Source organism: Sorex fumeus, unplaced genomic scaffold (genome assembly GCF_029834395.1).
Source record: "Sorex fumeus unplaced genomic scaffold, SorFum_2.1 ptg000086l, whole genome shotgun sequence".
NCBI lineage: Eukaryota > Metazoa > Chordata > Mammalia > Eulipotyphla > Soricidae > Sorex > Sorex fumeus.
This window is the reverse complement of record NW_026606143.1, coordinates 18,372,817-18,394,056: the sequence shown is the minus strand read 5'-3', so window position 1 is coordinate 18,394,056 and position 21,240 is coordinate 18,372,817. Positions and strand designations below refer to the sequence as shown.

Here is a 21,240-nt window from a genome sequence, read left to right as displayed (position 1 = left end):
TAGTAAAAAAATTCTGCATTGTTGTCAAATGCTGTAAAACTATCACATATGAATGTTACTTTCAAATAAACACCACTAAATAGATATGAAACTAAAGATTAGGAAAATAGCTTTAATTTTTTGGTTGAGCACTATATTCTTTTAAACGCCAGGACTTTTATTTACTTTGGAATAAAATGGTCTGAAAATCTTTTCTAATAGAGTAGTACACATGAGCATGTGATTTCCCCTCCTTGGGTGGCCTTTAAAGAGTCTAAGAAAACCGATGGAAGATTTTTACCTACAGTGAAGTCTAATGTGCACCGAGCTAAGAAGAACAAATATTAGACACTTTCCAAAAATGGCTGGGAATGTATCTTAGTGTAAGGGCATCTACTCACACATCTATGAGACCCTAGATTTGACCCCCAACACATCGCTCTCAATCTCAATCTTTCTCTCCCTCCTCTCTCTTTCTCTTTCTCTCTCTCTCTCTCACACACACAAACACACTTGCATTCGCTTATGGGATTCAGTTTCACATAGTTCAAATCTGCTGCGGATTTCTATTTCAACACACATCTGAGAAACTATTTTCTTTTCTTATGCATGGGATTTTTCTGCCATGAGATTTGTTAGTTACTAGTCTGATGAAAGATACAGCATTAAATAGATAAAGCATAATATAGCACAGACTAAATGTTTATCATCTGTGAATGTCAAAAAACACACTTGAAGGTCAACAGCACTCCCCCTTCATTGCTGAGGACAAGAAATAAGCGGACAAACTAAAAAAAAGCCCCCTTGGCTCCTCTCTCTACATCAGGTGAGGGCCTTAGGGCCAAGTTGGCGATCGGCCCCAGAGGTAAGCAGCACTCTCTTCCACCTCGGTGCCTGCTAACTTCTTCTTGGACATGAAGTACCATTAGCCGTGACTCAGCACCTTGAAAAGTCTCTTCTTGTCTTTCTTTCCATGAACTGAATTGGCAAGGCAACCCAACCACATACATACGCAGGGAGGACTGATGCAAGTCGCTCCAGGAGGTCCAAATTGATACCAGTGGGAGCTACAACTGGTGGTATAGTACTATGGCTTCAACGCTCTATCATCTAACATTTACATATTGACTTTTGATGTCCTTTAAAAACACTGCCCGAGACATCTCTAGTATGGATACATGTCTGAGAAATCACTAGCAAGACACATAAATCTCAGGGTGAAGAATGCCACAGAGGTGACAGCCGTGAGAAAGGGGGAAAGGAACTGTGACAAGGAGGTGAAAGGAGGGGAAATACCAGTGAAATGTGTTGCAGAAATGCAGGCTGTGATGCTGAAATATTCAAGCCAAAGAAAAATTTAAAATCAATTCTGCAATTAATCAGGGTTGAAGGAGAATAGTTTCCATAGTTTTTTTTTTCTTTTTACTCCTATTCAAAAAGCAGTGCGTATTTAGACATATTTTCACCATAGCCTGTATTATTTACTCCAAGTTCTGGTAAAACAACTTTGTTGTAAACTTTCAGAAAGATTGTTCACATTTTGCATATTATACCTTCTCCAAAATAAACTATTACCCAAAACATTAAACATACAAAATATCAGTCGACTATGAGCGATAACTTTATTTATTGTCTACTTTGTTTTTTGATTTGACTTTGTCCTTCGAATGTATTTGTTCTTAAAGTCTGCAAATAACACAGATCAATTGCTGAGCTGATTGTTAGTATTTGTAAATGTGCCTATATGATGACAAAATACAAATTTGGCAATCATCAGAAAATTTTAACAAGAATATTTTACATTTATAATAAATCATTAAAATCACAGAATGTGTAAGGTATGCTTTGACATTTTAGCAGGGACTTGAGTTATCTCATTTCTCTCTAAATATTTATTCATTTTCACTCTTTGTTCATTCACACTTTTTATCACAACCAATTTACCATATCTTTATTGAAGTCTTCCTCTTTCAGATTCACCCCCTGCTGAATTTCAGCCTCCAGTGGTTCAAGCAAGTTTTGTATATCTGAGTTAAACTGCTCCAATTCCTTCAAAGGAATGGAGGCCTAAAAAAAAAGATAGTGCTAATTTAAATCAAAATTACTTTTATTAGAAACATAAACCAAAAAATACATTGAACAAGCCTCCTGTTGCTAAAATAATGACATGCATTATGCTTCCACATTATATTTTATGAATGTTTTAAAATACAACCAGGAAAATAACTGAGGATGCAAATACAGAGAATTGTCTAACATCAGCAGAACCAAACATACATGCAAGATACTGCAATCCATCCTTCTGCTTTTTCAACAAAAGTCAATTTCCATATATTTGACAGGACTAATGGTTAATATTCAAAAGTGGAATTTGATATTATTTTACATCTTCTGATATAAGTACCATTGAGTAAACATTATAAATGGTATCATTCATCAAAGAACCTCAGAATGAAATGCACAATTGCCTCTTTATCCTCAAAAAAAGCTACATAGCAATTGCTTCAGATCTTTTAAATGACAATTTTAGCATGGTAAAATTGACAAGCATACTCTTATAGACAATGCCTCTAACTTGCTTTAGGAGTGCTTCCCTCAATAGCAAAAACCATTCAAATAAATGATCCCAGACCCCAGAAATATTCACATAAAACATGTGCATAGGCTTGCCAACCTTACAAACATCAGTTTCTTTAACATTCAAATTTATACTAACCACAGTCTCATAAAATTAAATGTTTGGTTATCTGAAGAAACCACTGCAGAATAGTAGGGAATGGAAATATGTTGAAAATCAAATATATATCCAAAAGAGTAGACAAGATTTAATTAACTTCAAAGTTAATAAAATAAAATTTTATTATGTTGAATTTTGTTTTGTATTCAATTTCTTTCTTTTAAAATACTTTAAACTATTTATACCTGACATCTTCTAAAAAGTCATAGATGACATAAAGACATCTTACAGAATTAAACACTTTGCCTTGAAAAATGAGTTAAGAAATGACTTTCTGTGTTTTGTGTTTTGATGATTGAATTCATGTTTGTGCCCTTGCTTCGCCTACCTGTCAGATTCCCTTATTTCTTGTCATAGACTTAGTCTTTCCTTATTAAAGGGAATATTCCTCAAGGGCAATAAGGATATATTTTCAAGGAAAATCCAAATATCTAAAGTCTTCACTAGTAAAGAAGGGAATAATCAAATACAATTTATAAGGACATAACTCTCACATACTATGTGGAAAAACTCTTTTCTTCTACTTAGTTCTACACATGCCAGAAATGATTTATGGCTTCTTTCAAAATGTTACTCATTTTCTGTATTATTTTGTAAATCCCATTGATCATTTGTAATTCGAGCTATAACTTCCTGAACCAGTGTAAAATTACACACTTGCAAATGTGTAAAGAGTGTTTCTATCTCTGTTGACATACTATTTTTTCAAAATAATCAAGTCATTAAAATAAGTAAAATTAAAAAGACTATTGGATGAGGGAAGTGGACACTGGTAAAGGGATAGGTGTTGGAACACTGTATCACGGTCACGGTCCTCCCGTTGTTCATCGATTTGCTCGAGCGGGCCCAGTAACGTCTCCATCATGAGACTTGTTGTTACTGTGTTTGGCATACCGAGTACGTTGCAGATAGCTTTCCAGGCTCTGCTGGGCAGGCGAGATACTCTCGGTAGCTTGCCGGGCTCTCCGAGAGGGGTGGAGGAATTGAACTCGGGTCGGGCATGTTGGCTGCATGCAAAGCAAATGCCCTACCGCTGTGCTATTGCTCCTGAAACTAAATCATGAATAACTTTGTGACTTTTAGTTTACGGTTATTCAATTAAACAAAGAAAAAATTATTTAAAAAAAGCATTTGTAAACAAAACTTGACAACTTTTAATGGAATTTTATGTTCTTGGATTTTTATTCACATTTGCTAATATTTAATAAGAATAATTCCAATGTTCTATACTATTTTGTCACTATATAAGTGTTATAGGGGTGTTGAGTGCCACACCTGGCATGATTAATACTATTTAAAGGAACTAATATTTACCACTTGGAGGTCAATAAAACTCAAGTCCATTTGCCTGCAGATCATCATTTTTATTCCAACACCAGTTTCTTCTCTGGCTCATTTAATCTCCAGATATTCAAACCTAGTAGTTTCAAAGGCTCAAAGCTTGGAATTCTGTGCTTCTTTCTCAATATACTTGACTAATAAACTGAACTCTAACCTTCGCAAATTGAACTCTAACCTCCATAATATCAATTATTCATATTTAGCTGAAACCTCATCAAAATTTTCATCCTAGAATCTCAGGAGTCAAGTCAATGCTAAACTTGTCTAGAAATGAGCTCATTATCTTTCCTCCAAACAGCTTGAAACAACAAATACCATGTTTCCATTAATATAAGACTATCTTCTCAGTCATTTGGGTTTACAATCAAGTCATTATTTTTCAACACTTCATTTTAATGTCTAATACATTTTAAGAGTTGTCAATTCATTCACCATGATCCACTTGAGTTCTATTCCCAGAAATAATGTCTCCTTCTCCTCAGATCAGCTAAACTAATAACCTACCCACAGAGTTATAAACTCTTTCTGGATCATCAGTTCCATGCAGTTCACTGAGGATGAATAAATGTTACCAAATGCAGCTTTAATCCTGGCCCTTCACTTCTCAAAATTTACAAATAAACCAAGCTCCAACACAATAGTCTAGGCTTCTCTTAATCTCATGCTAAAAGAACACCTTTCTAACCATTTTTACCCCCTCAAAGCTGCTACAATCTATCTTTCTTGCAGTTCTACCAGCGAGCTCCCATTCTTTCGCTCAATGTCTTTAGAATGCTGTAACAGAGCAGGGAGAGATAGCTCAAGTGGTGGAAGGCATATGTGGAATTTTGAGGCCCTGAGTTCAAAATGTTTGAGGAAAAATGTGTTCAATCTTATGACAAAGGGCTGGATTGATAGCACAGTGGGTAGGGCATTTGCCTTGCATGTGGCCAACCCAGGTTGATTCCTCCGCCCCTCTCGGAGAGTCCAGCAAGCTACTGAGAGTATCCTGTCCCCATAGCAGAGCCTGGCAAGCTAGCAATAGAGTATTTGATATGCCAAAAACAGTAACAAGTAGTCTCACAATGGAGACATTACCGGTGACTGCTTGAGAAATTCAATGAACAAGGGGAGGACAGTGCTACAGTGCTTCTGACAAAGAGCCTCAGCATCTGAATAAGAATGATAGGCTGAATCTCAGCTCCACCATTTCATAGGAGAGGAAATTACTAGCTATCTGTCCTCTTTAAGTCCCAGTTTCTTTTTTGAATCATAGTGATGCAAAAATTAATGTAAATATGATTATAAATGTGCATAAGTTATAATGATTTTGATATATGATAGTGTTTATTATAATCTTTCAAAATCCTGTGTCTGTCTGACAAATAGTAATGAATAATAAAGTTTTGTTCATATTGTTTCATCTGCGAGTTCTGTTCATGTGACTCCACAGGCTAAGATCATACTTTTTGGAAAACTAGAGTTTCGGAAGAAAAAAATGACTATTCATTGAAATGAAATATAATCCAAATATATATGTATATATACATATAATAATCTAAAATTTTCTAACTGCAATATTAAAAAGTAAAACTTACTTATGGGATAAATTGTAATGTTATTTAACCAACATATCCAATATGTTACCTATGTAAACTCACAAATTAATACTTTGTGATAACTTTTATTATATTAAGACTTTAAAGCCCACTGGACATGTTTTAATTTCAACACTTCTTAATTTGGAATAGTCACATTTCAAACATTCAAGCTTTTGTTGTCTTATGGCTACCTTTTTAGACAATTCCCAGTGATAATAAGTATAACCACAATACTGAAAAGAACCACATCACAGTTTGAAATACATCACAGTTATAATAACTTAGTAATAATAGTCAAAAGTCAAGAGATATATTTAGTAAATTTTGGAGGATTTAGAAAATTCCGATGTCCGTCATTTGAGTTTCAGGAAGCATGTAGGGAAAGGACAACTCATGGTAATAGGTTCCACATGCTGCATCAGGAGTCACTATTTCTCATTTAGATTCAATTCTAGGTTATATTTCAATATATTTCATAATTGAATAAAGTGTGATTTGAAACTCAAGGATTTTAACCCTAACAAGATTTTAATCCTGGAATCTAGGAGTATATATTAAACTACTCTATATTTTCTATAGCAAATATACGCTTTTTTTGTACGGCAGATGCACATATACCAATGATAGTATTGATTTAGATTATCAAATGAGTTAATTGTCAAGTTAATAACCATAATTACTTAAATCCTCTGGCTCTATGATTGGCAGGTGAGATCAATCACATGATGTTCATGTGATTAATGCTCTGTATTAAAACAAGACTCCAAGAGAAAAGAAATGTGTACTGATTCCTCATGAGTTACTGGCTCCTAGTAGGACATGCATACTATAATATGGAAAGAAAGCACTTTTATGTTTTCAACCAATTACTATTTTACATGTCATTCTTTGGATCTTCACCATTTTTAATTTGGTATTCTTATATAATATTATTAAAAATGGATAAGAATTAAGCAACTATCACGCAGGTTGGAGAGATAAAACAGTAAGTAAGTTTCTTTCCATGCACAGAGCTCAATCCCTTGCACCCCACATTATCCCTTGAGCCCCACCAGGAGTGAACTCTGAGTACAGAGCCAGGAGTAAGTTTTGAACATAGCTGGGTGTGGTCCCCCAACAAAACAAAACAAAACAAAACAAAACAAAAAGAAGCATCTGTAATTTAACAGGTAACTTAGTCACCAATGTTTAAAACATAAAAATTATAATATCTTTTTGTTTCATAATTATGTTAAATTATTTAAGGAAATTAAAGGCATGATACCTAGGGACAGTGGTGGAGGGATTTTCTATAGCAAATATACTCTGGTAGTGAGTGTGTTGCAGCAGCATTACATGAGGCAGACATTAATATTAGTACTGTGAACCTGGTACCACAATGAAAAATCAATGATGGATAAATAGTCTTAATGTGCATATATCTTCCTTTAAACTTGAATAACACATAGGACTACAGAAGAATTAGAATCACATTAAATCACACAGTGTTAGACAGTGTACATGAGATAGGTCTAGAAAACACAGAAAAAAATCAAACAAAAGTTATACAGCAGATAATGTATAAACCAAGACTAAACCTGGCCCACTTTAAACTTTTACTTACCTTTTCAAATTAAGAGATTTTAGCATGACTGGTAGTCATACAAAATGCAAATAAATAAAACATAGGGAAGTTTAATAGCCAAACAGAGAGATAAACGGACACAAAAGAAAGAAGAGACAGAGAAACTGAGAAAGACAACATTTTGTTTTCCTTGATTTTTTTAATGTTGTTTCAGATTGCTTAACAGCTATTGTGCTTTGCTGAATGATTGCGGGAATAATAAAATTTAAGGCTTGGTTAAAATTTTAGCATTTAAAGGTGACTTATCAAACAAGTTAACAAACATGGCATGCTGGATAAAAGCAAAATTAATTACAAATTGATTCATTATTAATTTGAAGCATCCAAAATTTATGCAAATACATTTCATCATCTTTAAAATGTAAGATTTTCAGTTAAATATTACTTCCAACGTGCATAGTTCACTAACATAATATTGACTGTGTTTACACAGACAGCAAATTAAACATTTGTTAATATGGACGATGTAGTCTCAATAATTATGATAAATGGACACTACATTCAAATGACACTAAAATTCAAATAGAAAATTAATAACCAAAGTGCTACAGATTGGTTTTAAATAGCTTCACATCAATGAGTCTCCACTTTCCATTCTGCAACTTCAAAATTTTTATTTATAATTACAATATCACTATAGAAAAATGAAATAAGAATAATACATGGAAACCAAAAATGAATAAATTTTCAAGGACCATTAACATCCTACAATACAGAAAAACACAAATTACTAATATTATATAAAGACTTATTTCAAATTAAAATATTTGCAGAGGAAAAATTACAAAGAGAAATAGTGTACTGAAAAGCTTCATAAATAAAGATAATCAGATAAAGTGTTATAGATTTAATCATTTACGTGTTTTTAATCCATAAGAACAAACTCCAAGAAAGAGAAATAAGAATTTTTTGTAAAATATAACTTTAAAATTGATTTAGTATAGGGAAAATTTATTGGTTACATTCTTCTTCATATTAGGTGAAGTGCTGCTTTATTTTTGTTCCTTTGAGGACACAAATGTGAAAAAATGGAACATTCAAAAGCTGTGAGGGTAACTAAAGAAAATTTCCATGTATATCCCTATTAGTTTCTAATTTACATAACAATTTGTGTAATTACTTTTAAAATTGTATATTTAATACATTGAAAATTGAAGATACACTGATGATTCAAGAACCAGTCCTATTGTGTACTTGTGGTTAAGTATAACTTGGAATATATATCTAGCTCATGATGACTATAGTAACTGGAAGTGAAATAGGAATGGAGAAGTGGTTATCTGTAAAAAAATGAGGGAGCAAGTGTAATTAGGAACAAAAGCATCTGGGGTTCTTTTTTATAAATCTTTTGTTCTTTCTTCCTCCCTTTGACTCTCTATTTATTTTTTGCTGTTATTTTGATTTTACTATAGAGAACTGTACTGAATTCACTATGTTTTAAGTGAAATTGGACGAATTTATAGTAATACATATGGAATATGCTAAGTCTCAGCATGTGGAAGAGAGCATATCAATGAACTGGGCATTAAAGTTTCAAAGCATATTATCTGATTGCAAGAACTTGAGGAACAGGGTGGCAAATTCACAGTACTCTATCAGTACCTAAAAGCCTCTGCACCGAACAATTATACTTTCTCATGTCTCCAGTTGTCAGAGAAATCATCTTCCTTACAATAAGGATGCCATAAATAGCTTTTGCCTTTCTGAATGTCACAATAATAGGAATGTCCAGTTTGCTCCAGCAAATGCCATTGCTCCACAAACATGGAATCTCCTTTTAAAATATTTGAAATTATTTTAGAAGGGAGAATTTTCAAAATCAAAGCTTCAATAGAATGTATAGTATTAGCAAGTTAGCAAGTTACAAATATGAAGAAAGTCAATATAGAAATTCTGTTGCTGGTTCATTTCTTATTTCAGTGAAATTGATGAGGGGATGCACTGATACACAGTTTTGGTATTAATTTCCTACTATCAAAGATTTTAGCTGCAGGAATATTTAACAATCCAAAATTGTGTTTGGATATTCTCATTTACCGTCATAAATGATAATAAAAGGTATTTTATAAATAATAACAATGGCACCCGGTAAAAGAGCACATTCTCAACTGCCATACAAAGTGCTAGATAAAATATGATTTTTAAAAGTATAGTACAAAGGGGAAAAACACTAATATATTTATACTGAGGGAGCTGATTATATAAAATTAGCTTTTTGTTAAAATAGTAATATCCAATAAAATTTGACATTCTAGGTTATATTTATAGAAACAGACATTTCCATCTGAGGTTTGAGATAACCGTGTAAACTCATGTTAAACATATATTAAGGTTCTTATACAAATCTACTATCTATTTAAGTTACATAAAAGTCAATAAGGTGAGGTGTTTTCCCCAATATATTCAATATTAAGTGGGAAAATCAGTGGTTCTTTCAGAACTCCATATAGATATCTTAAATGCTTTGGTACAAAGAATGCTATGCTAAACTGATTGGAGACAAAATTTTATACTTTATTATAGCAAAGAATTCTGAATATTTATACCCATATCAGAGTTTGTTATATATATATTGTTAGAATTATAATGACCATATAGATGGAAACAGAGATTTTCACTGCAATTTAAATACCTGTATGGGAATTAAAGAACATATGGTATACACATATTTGTATACATATGTCAGATTGAATATAACTCTTAATAAGCATTTGAAACAGATTGAATTCACTTTTTCTTTGGTTAATAACATTTGCAGGATAAATATTTTAGCATTTCAGTGACAAAGAAAATTATATCAAAACCTCTAGAGGAGAACACAATATAGGTAAACTGTATGAGTAACATCTCATAATATTTTCTAACAGGAAATTTGCCTATATTAACTGGACATAGCAAGTTTGGCCAAAATTGGGGGGATGCTAAGCCACATCCAGGAGTGATTAGGAATTACTCTTGACTCCAAGACTGATGCTCACTTTTGGTGAGGCTCAGGGAACCATATATGGTGTTGGAGACCAAAGCAGGGTCAGCTGCATGCAAGACAAGTGCCCAAACCCTTTTATTACCTCTAAAACCTGTTACATTTTTCAGGGGAAGTTGAGGAGGAGCCCAAACCAGCAGTATTCAGTGGCTATACTGGCTCTGTGCTCAGGAGTGACCCCTGGCAGTACTTGGGGGACCACATAATGTTGCTAAGATTTCAAAGCAGGGCTGGCTATATGCAAGCAAATGCCTTAACCTTTGTACTATCTCTCCAATCTTGTTTTACTGACATTCTTTTGAAGTATTATAACGTGACAAATTTACCTTATTACATATTTCATTCTTGAAACACATACACAGAATTCCATAGAAAATCATAATTAAATCTGAATCATCTCTGAGTGTACCATCTTCGTTCTTATGTGTAATAAATTCACTCAGATCACAGCTTCCTTCTTTCTTCCATACCTATCCTTTTTATCAAGATATTCAATGTTTCCTCATCTAGAACAGAGTTTCTCAACCTTTTTTCTGACCGTGACCTCCTTACTTTGTTTCCTTCCTGTGCCTTCACTATCCTACTAGTTGTCCCACTAGTCTCATGCCAAACCCACCCCATTCATGAGATTCTTTCACACCCCCCCCCCGCCCCAGGGATATCCTGAGAACCCAAAGGGGATCATATAGCTTCCAGTTGAGAAGCACTGATGAGACAATTGAGATGGTTTCCTGACTGGTTTCTCTTTCTGTTATTATTCACTTCAATTCTCTTCACAACGAGTTTGACTAACATATCAACAGCCCACAGACAAAATCCACATGTATTTATTAACTATTGAGTTAAGCATAAACTATCGGTCTTGTTGTTCAGTCCACACTGTATATAATCTTCCTTGTCAGTCTTTTACATCCACAGCTAAACTTCCTGCTCCATGCTCAACATTCTGTAGGCAAACTTAACACAGTGTCGACTCAGAATTTTTCAAGGACAGTCCGATATTCAATGCTTATTTCCTCTACGTTGCCAGAGTGCCTGCTAAATTCACTCAACAACTTATTCTATCTTATCCCTAGTATCAATGAGCACATCTGGCTTCACCATTAAACTGAAAGCTCCTTTAAAACATCACTGTGCCAAGCACTGTTAATAGTACAGAACATCTAGGAGTTCATTCAGAACGCTTCCTTACTCTAACTCTTCATCACTTCTTTAGAATCTACATCAAACATCAACTCTTACAAATTGCTAACCCTCCCATCACAAGATAGGAAGGATGGTGCCTACAGAGGCAACAGGATTAAGAAGTCAATTTCTATTTGCCTGCCACTTCTCTATTATTATCTTCTGATCATCTTTTTCCTGAGAATAGGTCCCATATCCTGCTATGCAACCATGTTCAGATGACCTCAAGCAGAAAGATATGAGACTTGGTTTCCTTTGTCTATTTATTCCATCAACTTTACAATGGGTTCTAAAAATTATCATTATTTTTTATCATAACATCCTCCTATTCATATGGAGGATACTCAGCAAACTCAAAATCGAGCTCCCATATGACCCAGCAATTCCAATTCTGGGTATCTATCCACAGGACAGAAAAGTATTCATTCCAATGAATGTATGCAAACCATTATTCATTGCAGCACTCAGTGCATTCGCTAAGATTTGGACCCAATCTAGGTGGCCAATAACAGATAATTGGCTCAAGAAATGTGGAATATATACACAATAGAATAGTACACAGTTGTAAGGAATGAGAAGATCATGCAAATCGCTGCAACGTGGATGGAATGGAAGCCATCATGTTGAATGAAGTAATACAAAAACAGAAGAATAAAGACAGGATGATATCGCTTACATATGGTATTTAGAATAACTGAAACAGGGAATGCAATGTTTTAATGGGGGTTTTCCAGATCAACCTCTGCCCCACAGTATAAAGCAGAAGAAAGAGAGAGTGGAGGGGAAGTAGAAAAGAATGAGATGAAAAGCAATGGGAGCTGGGTCAGGGGATTAGAGTACAAAGGTGGTGTGAAGGAATGGTAGAGCCAAAGATCCAAACCAGAATCAACAACACTTAAGTCAAGATACACAAACATTAACAACTGAACTTAGAAAGGTGCCTGTCAACAGGGCAGGCGGGAGTGAGGGGGATATGGGAGGGAACCTGGAAATGCTGGTGGAGGAAATTTGACACAGTTTGTGGGATTGGTGATGAGAAATTGTATGTGTAAAATTCAACTATGAAGAACTTTGGAAGTCATGGTGCTTCAATAAAAATTATTTTAAAATAAATTTAAAAGGTGTTTAATCAATCTTATGTCTTATAGGTTAGCAAAGATTATAAGCTTTCTCACATAAGATGGATACACTAATTCATCTAAATGGAATGGGAATATATAGCATTTTATATTAAAGATCTTATTTGGAAGCAAAACTTCCTTAGCACATTAAGTAGCAGTGGGGATAGAACTTGCAAAGTAATAGAATCTCTCTCTCGCCCTATCCAATTCAAGACAGGTCAGAAAATCAGCTGTTATTCCCTTATTTTTTACTTCTGAGTTTATTAAAACCTAAAGGTTCAAAAATTCTCCATTCTGCCAAAATAACTAACAAAAATGGTCATCAATTTGAACAATTTGCTTTCTCATTTATTTGTAGAGTTTTAAATGTATGTTCTTACACTTATTAGGTCATCTGAATCTCACTGCATCTTCAGATTGAAATAACACAGGCATCATACTTGTTTTTCTACATGGAAATAAGGCTTTGAATGGTCATTTGCAAGTTCATGTGGAAAGTAAATTTTGTAGTGTTGAGTTTAAAACTTTTTCCACTCACACCAATCATCACTGGTAGTTAAAATTATGACCATGGGCTGCTGGGCATTAATAATTACATTGTCAGACCACCTCAAAGATCCTCATATCTTACTGCTTTCTGGACTTTTGGATTTCTTTCCATAAATAGTCTTTGCAGTAGGCACAGAAATACCCAACTTTTCTTTCTTTACCAAATAGCAGTGAACCCATGCACTGTATCTATGGCACTGCAGAGATGATATCCTGACATTTTTCAGGACCAAGTTCTGATCTACTTAACTGAGTTATCTAAATAATCTTTCAAAGAATATTCTGTAAGAATCTCTTATGTGGGTAGAAAGGTCACAATCCCAACCCAGATTATTATAGATGAGTCCTATCTATGCACTCTACTATAGGGAGATAATATTCCTATCCAGTCTTGCCCTGAATCAAACCTACTACAGTCGAAACTTGACTTGGAGATAATAGGCTGCCTCTGAGGATTCAGTGTGCCCTAAGTACCTCTACTCCATAAGTGAACATATACATACATCATTAAGTAAATCTTTTTAATCCCCCATTGCATCAATAAAACATCACTAGAAGTGACAAATTTTATATTATCAGGGTCTAAATATAGCTAACTGCCACCATTCTAAGTAAAATATTTTACATGTTCTATGAATGTCACTAACCTTTCCTGAAATCTCCAATAGGAGAGGTGGAAGAGCGGCCATCTCCCCATTTAGTAAACCTATCATTATATGTTGTATACACTGTTCAAAATAATAGCATTGCTTGGATAGCTAGTTTCACATTAAATCTCCATCAGGTAGGGTCAGTGAGATGGCTCAACAAGGTGGAGCATATGCTTTGCAAGCAGGTCTAGGCTAGATCTCTAACACCACATGGTCCCCTGAGCACCTCTAGGAGTATCACTGTATCACTGTCATCCCATTGTTCATCGATTTACTCAGGCGGGTGCCAGTAATGTCTCTATTCGTCCCAGCCCTGAGATTTTAGCAGCCTCTCCTTCATATTGGAGGCTCTTTCATGGTCAGGGGAATAAGACCTGTTATTGTTACTGTTTTTGGCATATCAGATAACGCATGGGTAGCTGGCCAGTTACCCCCCTGGGAGTAACTCTAAAAACGTAAGCTGAGAGTAACTCCTGAGCACTACTGATGTGGCTCCAAAACAGTAATGACAATAATCATAATCACAATCATAACTAATCGAGTTCAGCCTCTGATGCTACAAACTAATGAAATGGGATGTCAGGGAAATCATCTGCTCTAATGCTAGGGTCATCTATGTCTGCTGTTCTTCCTGTTATACTATCTGATTGATAGGACATCTTCATTAAATGAGCATCTCAATGGGTGCATACTAGTGTAAAGCATATTAGATCTTTGAAAAAAAGTGTTCATGTTTGTCTTCGGAGACTACTATTTCCGAAGTAATTATCTTTGATATCTTTCTAAAGTTCCACACCCCTTAGCACAATGGAAATTTGATACCAGGAGTGGGCACAATGAATAAACAAAATGTCAAATAAGCTTTTCTTTGCATCTTTTTACATGCACTATGGTTGCTGACAGGCAGAATTATCTTTTCAAAGTCCCAAATGGGGTCTCGATTGCATCCAGTAACCTTTATCATCTTGAAAAGTAAAATGTGACAGGCCTGTCAATTATTATATGTATTTCAAAGTACTGTTTAAAAATAGCATGTGCTTTCTTTAATAAGCAAAATAAAAGAATGGCATCAGGTGCCACACATAATGTATGATAACTTGAAATGAGAATTCACAAATGTCTTTTCCTATGGTGCAGAATAAATTCTACAATTTTTCACTATCTTAAGTCACAACCTTGTGACATAATTTATCTTAACACATTGTTGAAAGATTAACACCAGAATTTTTCTAAATATTCTGTGACATAGGTTATATTTGAAGACAATTAAAAATGTAGGAAGGATTTGAATTCACCTCTTAGGTGCTCAAAATAAATACCACTAGGACATCTTTAATATCTGAGAGACCAATTTAAAATAATTCTCTTTTTAAGCAGCAGAGTAACTTTTTCTCAAAAAAATATGTTCTAACATTGAATTGTCTGTCAGATATTTTTTCAGGTGGCAATGGCTTGCTTAGAGTTACATACTGGTAAAACTAGCTAAATTAAATATTATAAAGAAGCAATAGTTTAAAGTGACCTTTTTTATCCAGAGACATTTAGAAGAGTAACCAAACTTCAGGTTTAAAATATTTAAATTTAAATCACATTTTCATATTTTAGAAGTGCCTCCAAATATGTACAACTATATATGACAGTGGCACAGTGTAAAGCTTTAGAAAATTCAGAACTGCAAATCATGCTATTATTTAGTGTTCATACTTTTCAAAATAATTTTTCAAATGTGTTCTCTTATCTTTATGGCAAGCAATACTTACCTGACATTTTAAAACATATTTTCTCACAAATATTTCACTAACCTTCTTCTTGTTTAAGAGTATTTCTAGCACTTTAGCAATTGCCATCATATGTAAACACAGATATTTATTTTACAACATTTTATTTTAAAACATCTCATATATGCTGAAAATTATGGCAAACTACATCGTATCTATTTGGGGATAATTTCTTGCATTTGACATGCCCCCAAAGAGTTAGAATTCAATAATACCATATTTATATACTTTTGCAAGCTTTCTCATAGACAGATTTACTCTTCATTGAATGTTACACAAATATAAGTATCATGCAAAAGAACTATATTCCTTTGTTCTTCATGAATTAGAAAATAAATAGACATAAAATTACAAAAATTCAGATATGCAGGCTTGCAAGAATTTGTTGGGATGGCTTGAGCATTTCATTAGAGTCAAATGGATTTTGTCACAGTAAGTATCGGCAACTAGCAAGAGCAAGTTAAATGCACACATACACACACACAAGTGCCAAACCAATAAAGAGGTACAGACACACTAGATCATGCAGAAGTACAAGGCCTCATTTGGGGTACTGGATCCATGTTACAATACGCAATATTATATTTGGCAAAATAGGTCAGAGAGCTTTCTTTAGATGGATGTCTTTTGTGCTTTTGTTGGGGTGGTTGCTGTAGGCCTGCAGCATGCATTTGGTTACTTTGCTGTAGGTGAAACCTGAAAGGACATATGTAAACCAGTGCAGAGTGCAGTTCTAAAATAGCTGTGCATGGGGTAGGGCAGAAACAGTGAGGGAGGAGGGAAGGGAGGGGAGAGACGGGGAGAGAGCAAGAGGGTACTCTTTCGTGAGATTCAAGGGTGAAATTTCCTTAAAAACATTTTGGCCTTCATTTTCCTTTTGAACACCTTGCTGTGGGGGATGCGTGCCCCCTTCAGAGTAGAGCGCAACCTGCGCAAGAGATCACTTAGCACTAGTTTCCACCTTGGAGCAGATCTTCCTACCTTTCCAGTCTTAATTCTTTGACAAATGGCTGCAAATCGATGGTTGAGCTCTGAGATTTTGGGCTCTACTACTTTCCTGCAGTGGTCGCCGCGGTTGGCCATCAGGGTGGTTGCTTGGTCACGCGTGGAGTCCACTACTGGGCGAACGTCATTCATTTCAGCCTTTAAACGCTATATTCCGTGAGCAAGAAACAGGGCTTGATGTTAGTGACCAATGGAAGTTCAGAGCTAGAGACAACACAAGAGCAAAGACGGGAACAAGAAGACAGGAGGGGAGAAAGTGGGGACAGGAGGGGTACTAACAAATGCATGCAGAAAACTGCAGAAGCCAAAAGTCACTTTTCATCAGTCAACTGCCATTGCTTATGACTGACCAATATTTATTTGTATGTCACTGTCCCCCCATTGTTCATCGATTTGCTCGAGCGGGCCAAGTAACGTCTCCATTGGAGACTTTTGTTGTTACTGTGTTTGGCATATTGAATACATCACGGGTAGCTTGCCAGGCTCTGCCGTGTGGGCGAGATACTCTTGGTAGCTTGCCGGGCTCTCTGAGAGGGGCGGAGGAATTGAACTTGGGTCGACCATGTTGGCTGCTTGCAAGGCAAACGCCTTACCACTGTGCTATTGCTCCAATGGATTTTATTAATCTGAGAGAGGGCTAACAGGGTGAGTTCTTGCCATCCTCTCTTGCCTGCAATCATCATCAACAATATGTTTATATTTTGTCTTATTTTACTTTCACTTGGTTTCCAAAGGATGCAACCACCTTTCACTACTTGGGAGGGGAAGCAGCTAAAGGACAATCATCCATTTCATTGCAGTTCTCCTGAGTTCTTTCTTGCTCCTCATATTGAGGCCACAACAAGAATTGATTTTCTAACAGAAATGAATTCTGTGTCAGATAATGAGGGACTGAAGAAGGTTCTGCCTGTGTCACGAGGTTAAAAAATGCTAGACGAGCAATAACTCATTTCCTATAACTCCCCATACTTCATCAGAAGATGCCAATCGCAGTTCAGAGAAGTAGTACAGCAGGTGGGCACAGGCATTGCACTCAGCCAGCCTGGGTTCATTCCCAGCACAGCGTGTCTTCCCCTCAGCATCTTTGGGAGTGATCACTGAGAGCACCCAGATGGGTGTGAATCAGGAAAAAAAGTGCCATTCCCTGACTTCATGTCAAAATTGAACTAAAGGCAAAAATGAAGTATAAACATTTGTGTAAATAAATTTGGCTATAGTGAAAATAATTTTCTAGGCTTTCAGTATAAAGGAATTGTGATCCTTAGGAAAAAAAGAGAAAAATAATATTTTATAAGCAGAAACTATTTCTGATGTCCATTACATACCAAATAAAATTAGCAAAGATGGTAGAAAATTTTTTAAAAATGAAATTATTTATTTAAATGGTATTTTAAAACTTCCTATTTTCCTATTGAATTGAGAGGGTTGTGATAAAAAAGAGACAATAAGGCATCAGTACAATACATTTTCATATAACACCTTTCATACTATTTTCAAAGAACCATTTATTTTGAAGTGAAAAGTAAACTGCCTTTGGGAACAAAGGGTTATGATGTCATAACACTCAATCTCTATTAAAAGATGACACGATGCCATTTTATATACATTTCAAAGTTCAAACTTCAATTTTCTGTAAGCTAAATATTGTTACTAATTTCTAAGACTTGGAAAGAGCAGAGGAAAAATGTTAAAATCATTGGATTACAGAAGTTTACACAAATGTTTTTGAATGGTGTTGGGAAACTAATCTTTGATTGTACTACTATTAATAGGAAGGTATTTATAGTATAATGTCCCATATACACTGAATTCCATTCTCCTAATAGGCTAAGTTTCAAATCTATAATTGACTATGGAAAAATATCCAGATTCCATAAATGAAAATTATTAACTCTCATCTCAATTAAGGAATGAGGTGGAAGGAAACAATAGTGGAGGAAGGGGAAGGAAAAGGAAAGGAAGGAAGAAGGGGAGGGAGTTAGGGAGACAAGACAGGAAGTACATTTCACTTTTATTAGGAAGCCCTTGCAATGTCTTAGGACCAAGGAGATTGACTTAACTCTTATTTGAAAATTACTTTCCATAGCTTTAAATTTTCTACCTTAAGTATGTCTTCTTTCTGCTGAGGTTTCTTTTTCTCAGACTCATCCAAAAGTTTCTCAGCCCGAATGATCCAGTTTGAGATGTGATCCACATTCTGGTCAAAGTTTTCCATGTGTTTCTTGTATTCCTTAATTTTACATAGATACATCACGACATATTATTGTTAAACAGTATTATTTTCATAAAGAGTTGCATTCCTAATAAGTCTATAAATCTACAGCTTTTATATATATAAATTGTAGTACAAAACATATTAAAATTAACAGTTATATTGCTATGGGAATTCAAGAGACTGAATACGCATAAAAAAGAATCTGCAATTCCTATAATTTGTCAAAATCATATGAGATACTTACATAATACAGGAATGTAGGACATATATCAGGACCAATAAAAAACGGAAACAAATAGTAAAAAAACCTTAAATTTAATTCCCAAACTTAGGTATCTTCAAAGTTTTTCTGTGAGGGATAAATTTTGATAATCCTCTTAATAGCTGCATCCTAGTTTCCACAAACTTAAAGAGAAAAATTCATTCAAATGACTTGCTGGTGCAGATGCCATAAGGAATTAGCACCAACATGGAAAAATAAATATAAAATAAATACAGTTTTACATAGCATTGTGAATCAGCACCCATGTGGAGGTGAGGAATGTGCAACACGAACATATTCATTTAACACATAGGAAATTTGTGTCTCATGAAGTAGAGGAGTTGAAAATCTTTCAGCCACTTCTCTTACCAACAAAAGGTTTAACCACTCTTCTGCTCTGGAAGTAACAGCTATCCAGTTACTATTCAGAAGACTCAGTTTATCCTCCACCAAGGTCTCCTTCTTGTCCAAAAGTGTCTTCAATGACTCTCCCACTTCTGTCACACTCTTTAGGTGAACTTTCTGTTTCTCAATTTCTTTCTGAGTAGCCTGTGAAAAGGAAAGCGTTGCCTCTTCTTAAGATCCATTGCTTTCAAAGTGGTCTCGTGTTATATTATGATGGTAGGATTTTTTAAGAGCTACACTTACATAAAGTTATAGCTTTGTGAGGTACTAGGGGATCAAAGCCAGGTTTTCAAATGCAAATTACTTCCTCTACCTGCAACTTGGGCTAGAGCAATAGCACAAACAATAGGGTGGTAGGGATTTTGCCTTGCATGTGGACAACCTCCACTGACTCCCCTGGTTCAATTCCTCTGCCCCTTTTGGAGAGCCCAGCAAGCTAGGGAGAGTATCGCGCCTGAACCGCAAGGCCTGGCAAGCTACCTGTGATGTATTTAATATGCCAAAAATAGTAACAAGAAGTCTCACAATAGAGAAGTTGTTGGTGCCCACTTGAGCAAATCGATGAACAATGGGAGGAAACTGCTACAGTGCTACCTGCAACTAAGTTACATTCACAGCCCAAATGTACCCCCAGTGAGTTATTAAAATCATACTGAATGTACTAGGGTTTCCTTATTGAGTATTCAGGAAAAAAATCTGAAGATTACCATAACGAGTCTAATATATCTTTAAAATTGTATGCATTTAACGGATAGATATATGACAGTCACAGTCACAGTCCTCCCGTTGTTCATGGATTTGCTCGAGCAGGCCCAGTAACGTCTCCATCATGAGACCTGTTGTTACTGTGTTTGGCATATCGAATACATCACAGGTAGCTTGCCAGGCTCTGCCGTGCGGGCGAGATACTCTCGGTAACTTGCTGGGCTCTCCAAGCGGGGCAGAGGAATCAAACTCGGGTCGGCCATGTTGAACGCTTGTAAGGCAAACGTTTTACCCGCTGTGCTACCGCTCCAGTCCAGATATATGACATCTTTTATAATATAAGTATATTCCTTAATTTATAAATGACCAGCAAAAGGCAGTCTTAGAAAACTGAAGGCCAATAAGGAACCAGTTTTAGATCATTGAGCATGTGTTCTGCTCCTGTTTTTCTACAGAAGAAGACTGTAGCTCTTTGGTATCATTTGATAGCTAGTTAAAAATCAAGACCCCTTTATCATAATGTTATTTGAAGTAAATGATGGAATCCATTGGATTTTAAGTGTAAGGCAAAACTGGCATTACTGGAGCTTTCAGCTTACAGTGAGATTTTTAAAAAATGGCTTACTTCAATGAGGAGTGGGAAGATCTAATATCAGTATAAATGTTTACTGTCACTTCATGCCATCACTGACTACATGACCCTTCTCCACCCTATATCTGCCCGTAACATCTTTATCTAGGGTAAGCTGTTGGACATTCACTGGGAGGTCAACCTCCCAAACGCTCACTTCAATCCATGTTCACTCAACAGTTTAACTGAGGGGCCCCTGGTTTGTACAAAGCTGACCACAGTTCTATCTCGAGCATCCCATATGCCACTAGAGCACCAAGAGTGATCCCTGAAGAAAGCTACAGGAACAATCCAGAAGCTCCTCTGGGTGTAACCCAACCCCAACAAAAGAAGTTTAAATGAGACATACAGGAGACTATAATGACTGACAAGCTAATGTCACTTTGAAACAAACCTGCCTCTTTTCTCTCCGTCAACCTTAACCTTGGTAAGACAAAAATCAGTGGGGAACAGAACTTTTAGGACAAAGAGGCAGACCAGGTACAAAGAG

At 35.5% G+C, this 21,240-nt stretch overlaps 1 protein-coding gene across 3 annotated transcripts in view; it reads right to left on the bottom strand.

Moving 5' to 3' along the window:
- DMD (dystrophin) overlaps positions 1 to 21,240 on the bottom strand; it is a 2,292,284-nt gene that overhangs the window by 1,349,086 nt on the left and 921,958 nt on the right. For 2 of the 3 annotated variants that reach the window (XM_056131284.1, XM_056131279.1), the window contains 4 exons: positions 19,379 to 19,558; positions 18,634 to 18,762; positions 16,509 to 16,679; positions 1,924 to 2,046 (listed from right to left, as the gene is read on the bottom strand). In XM_056131284.1, coding sequence (XP_055987259.1) covers positions 1,924 to 2,046; positions 16,509 to 16,679; positions 18,634 to 18,762; positions 19,379 to 19,558 — 603 coding nt within the window. The remainder of the gene's footprint in view (positions 1 to 1,923; positions 2,047 to 16,508; positions 16,680 to 18,633; positions 18,763 to 19,378; positions 19,559 to 21,240) is intronic. The other variant, XM_056131278.1, reaches the window with a different exon arrangement.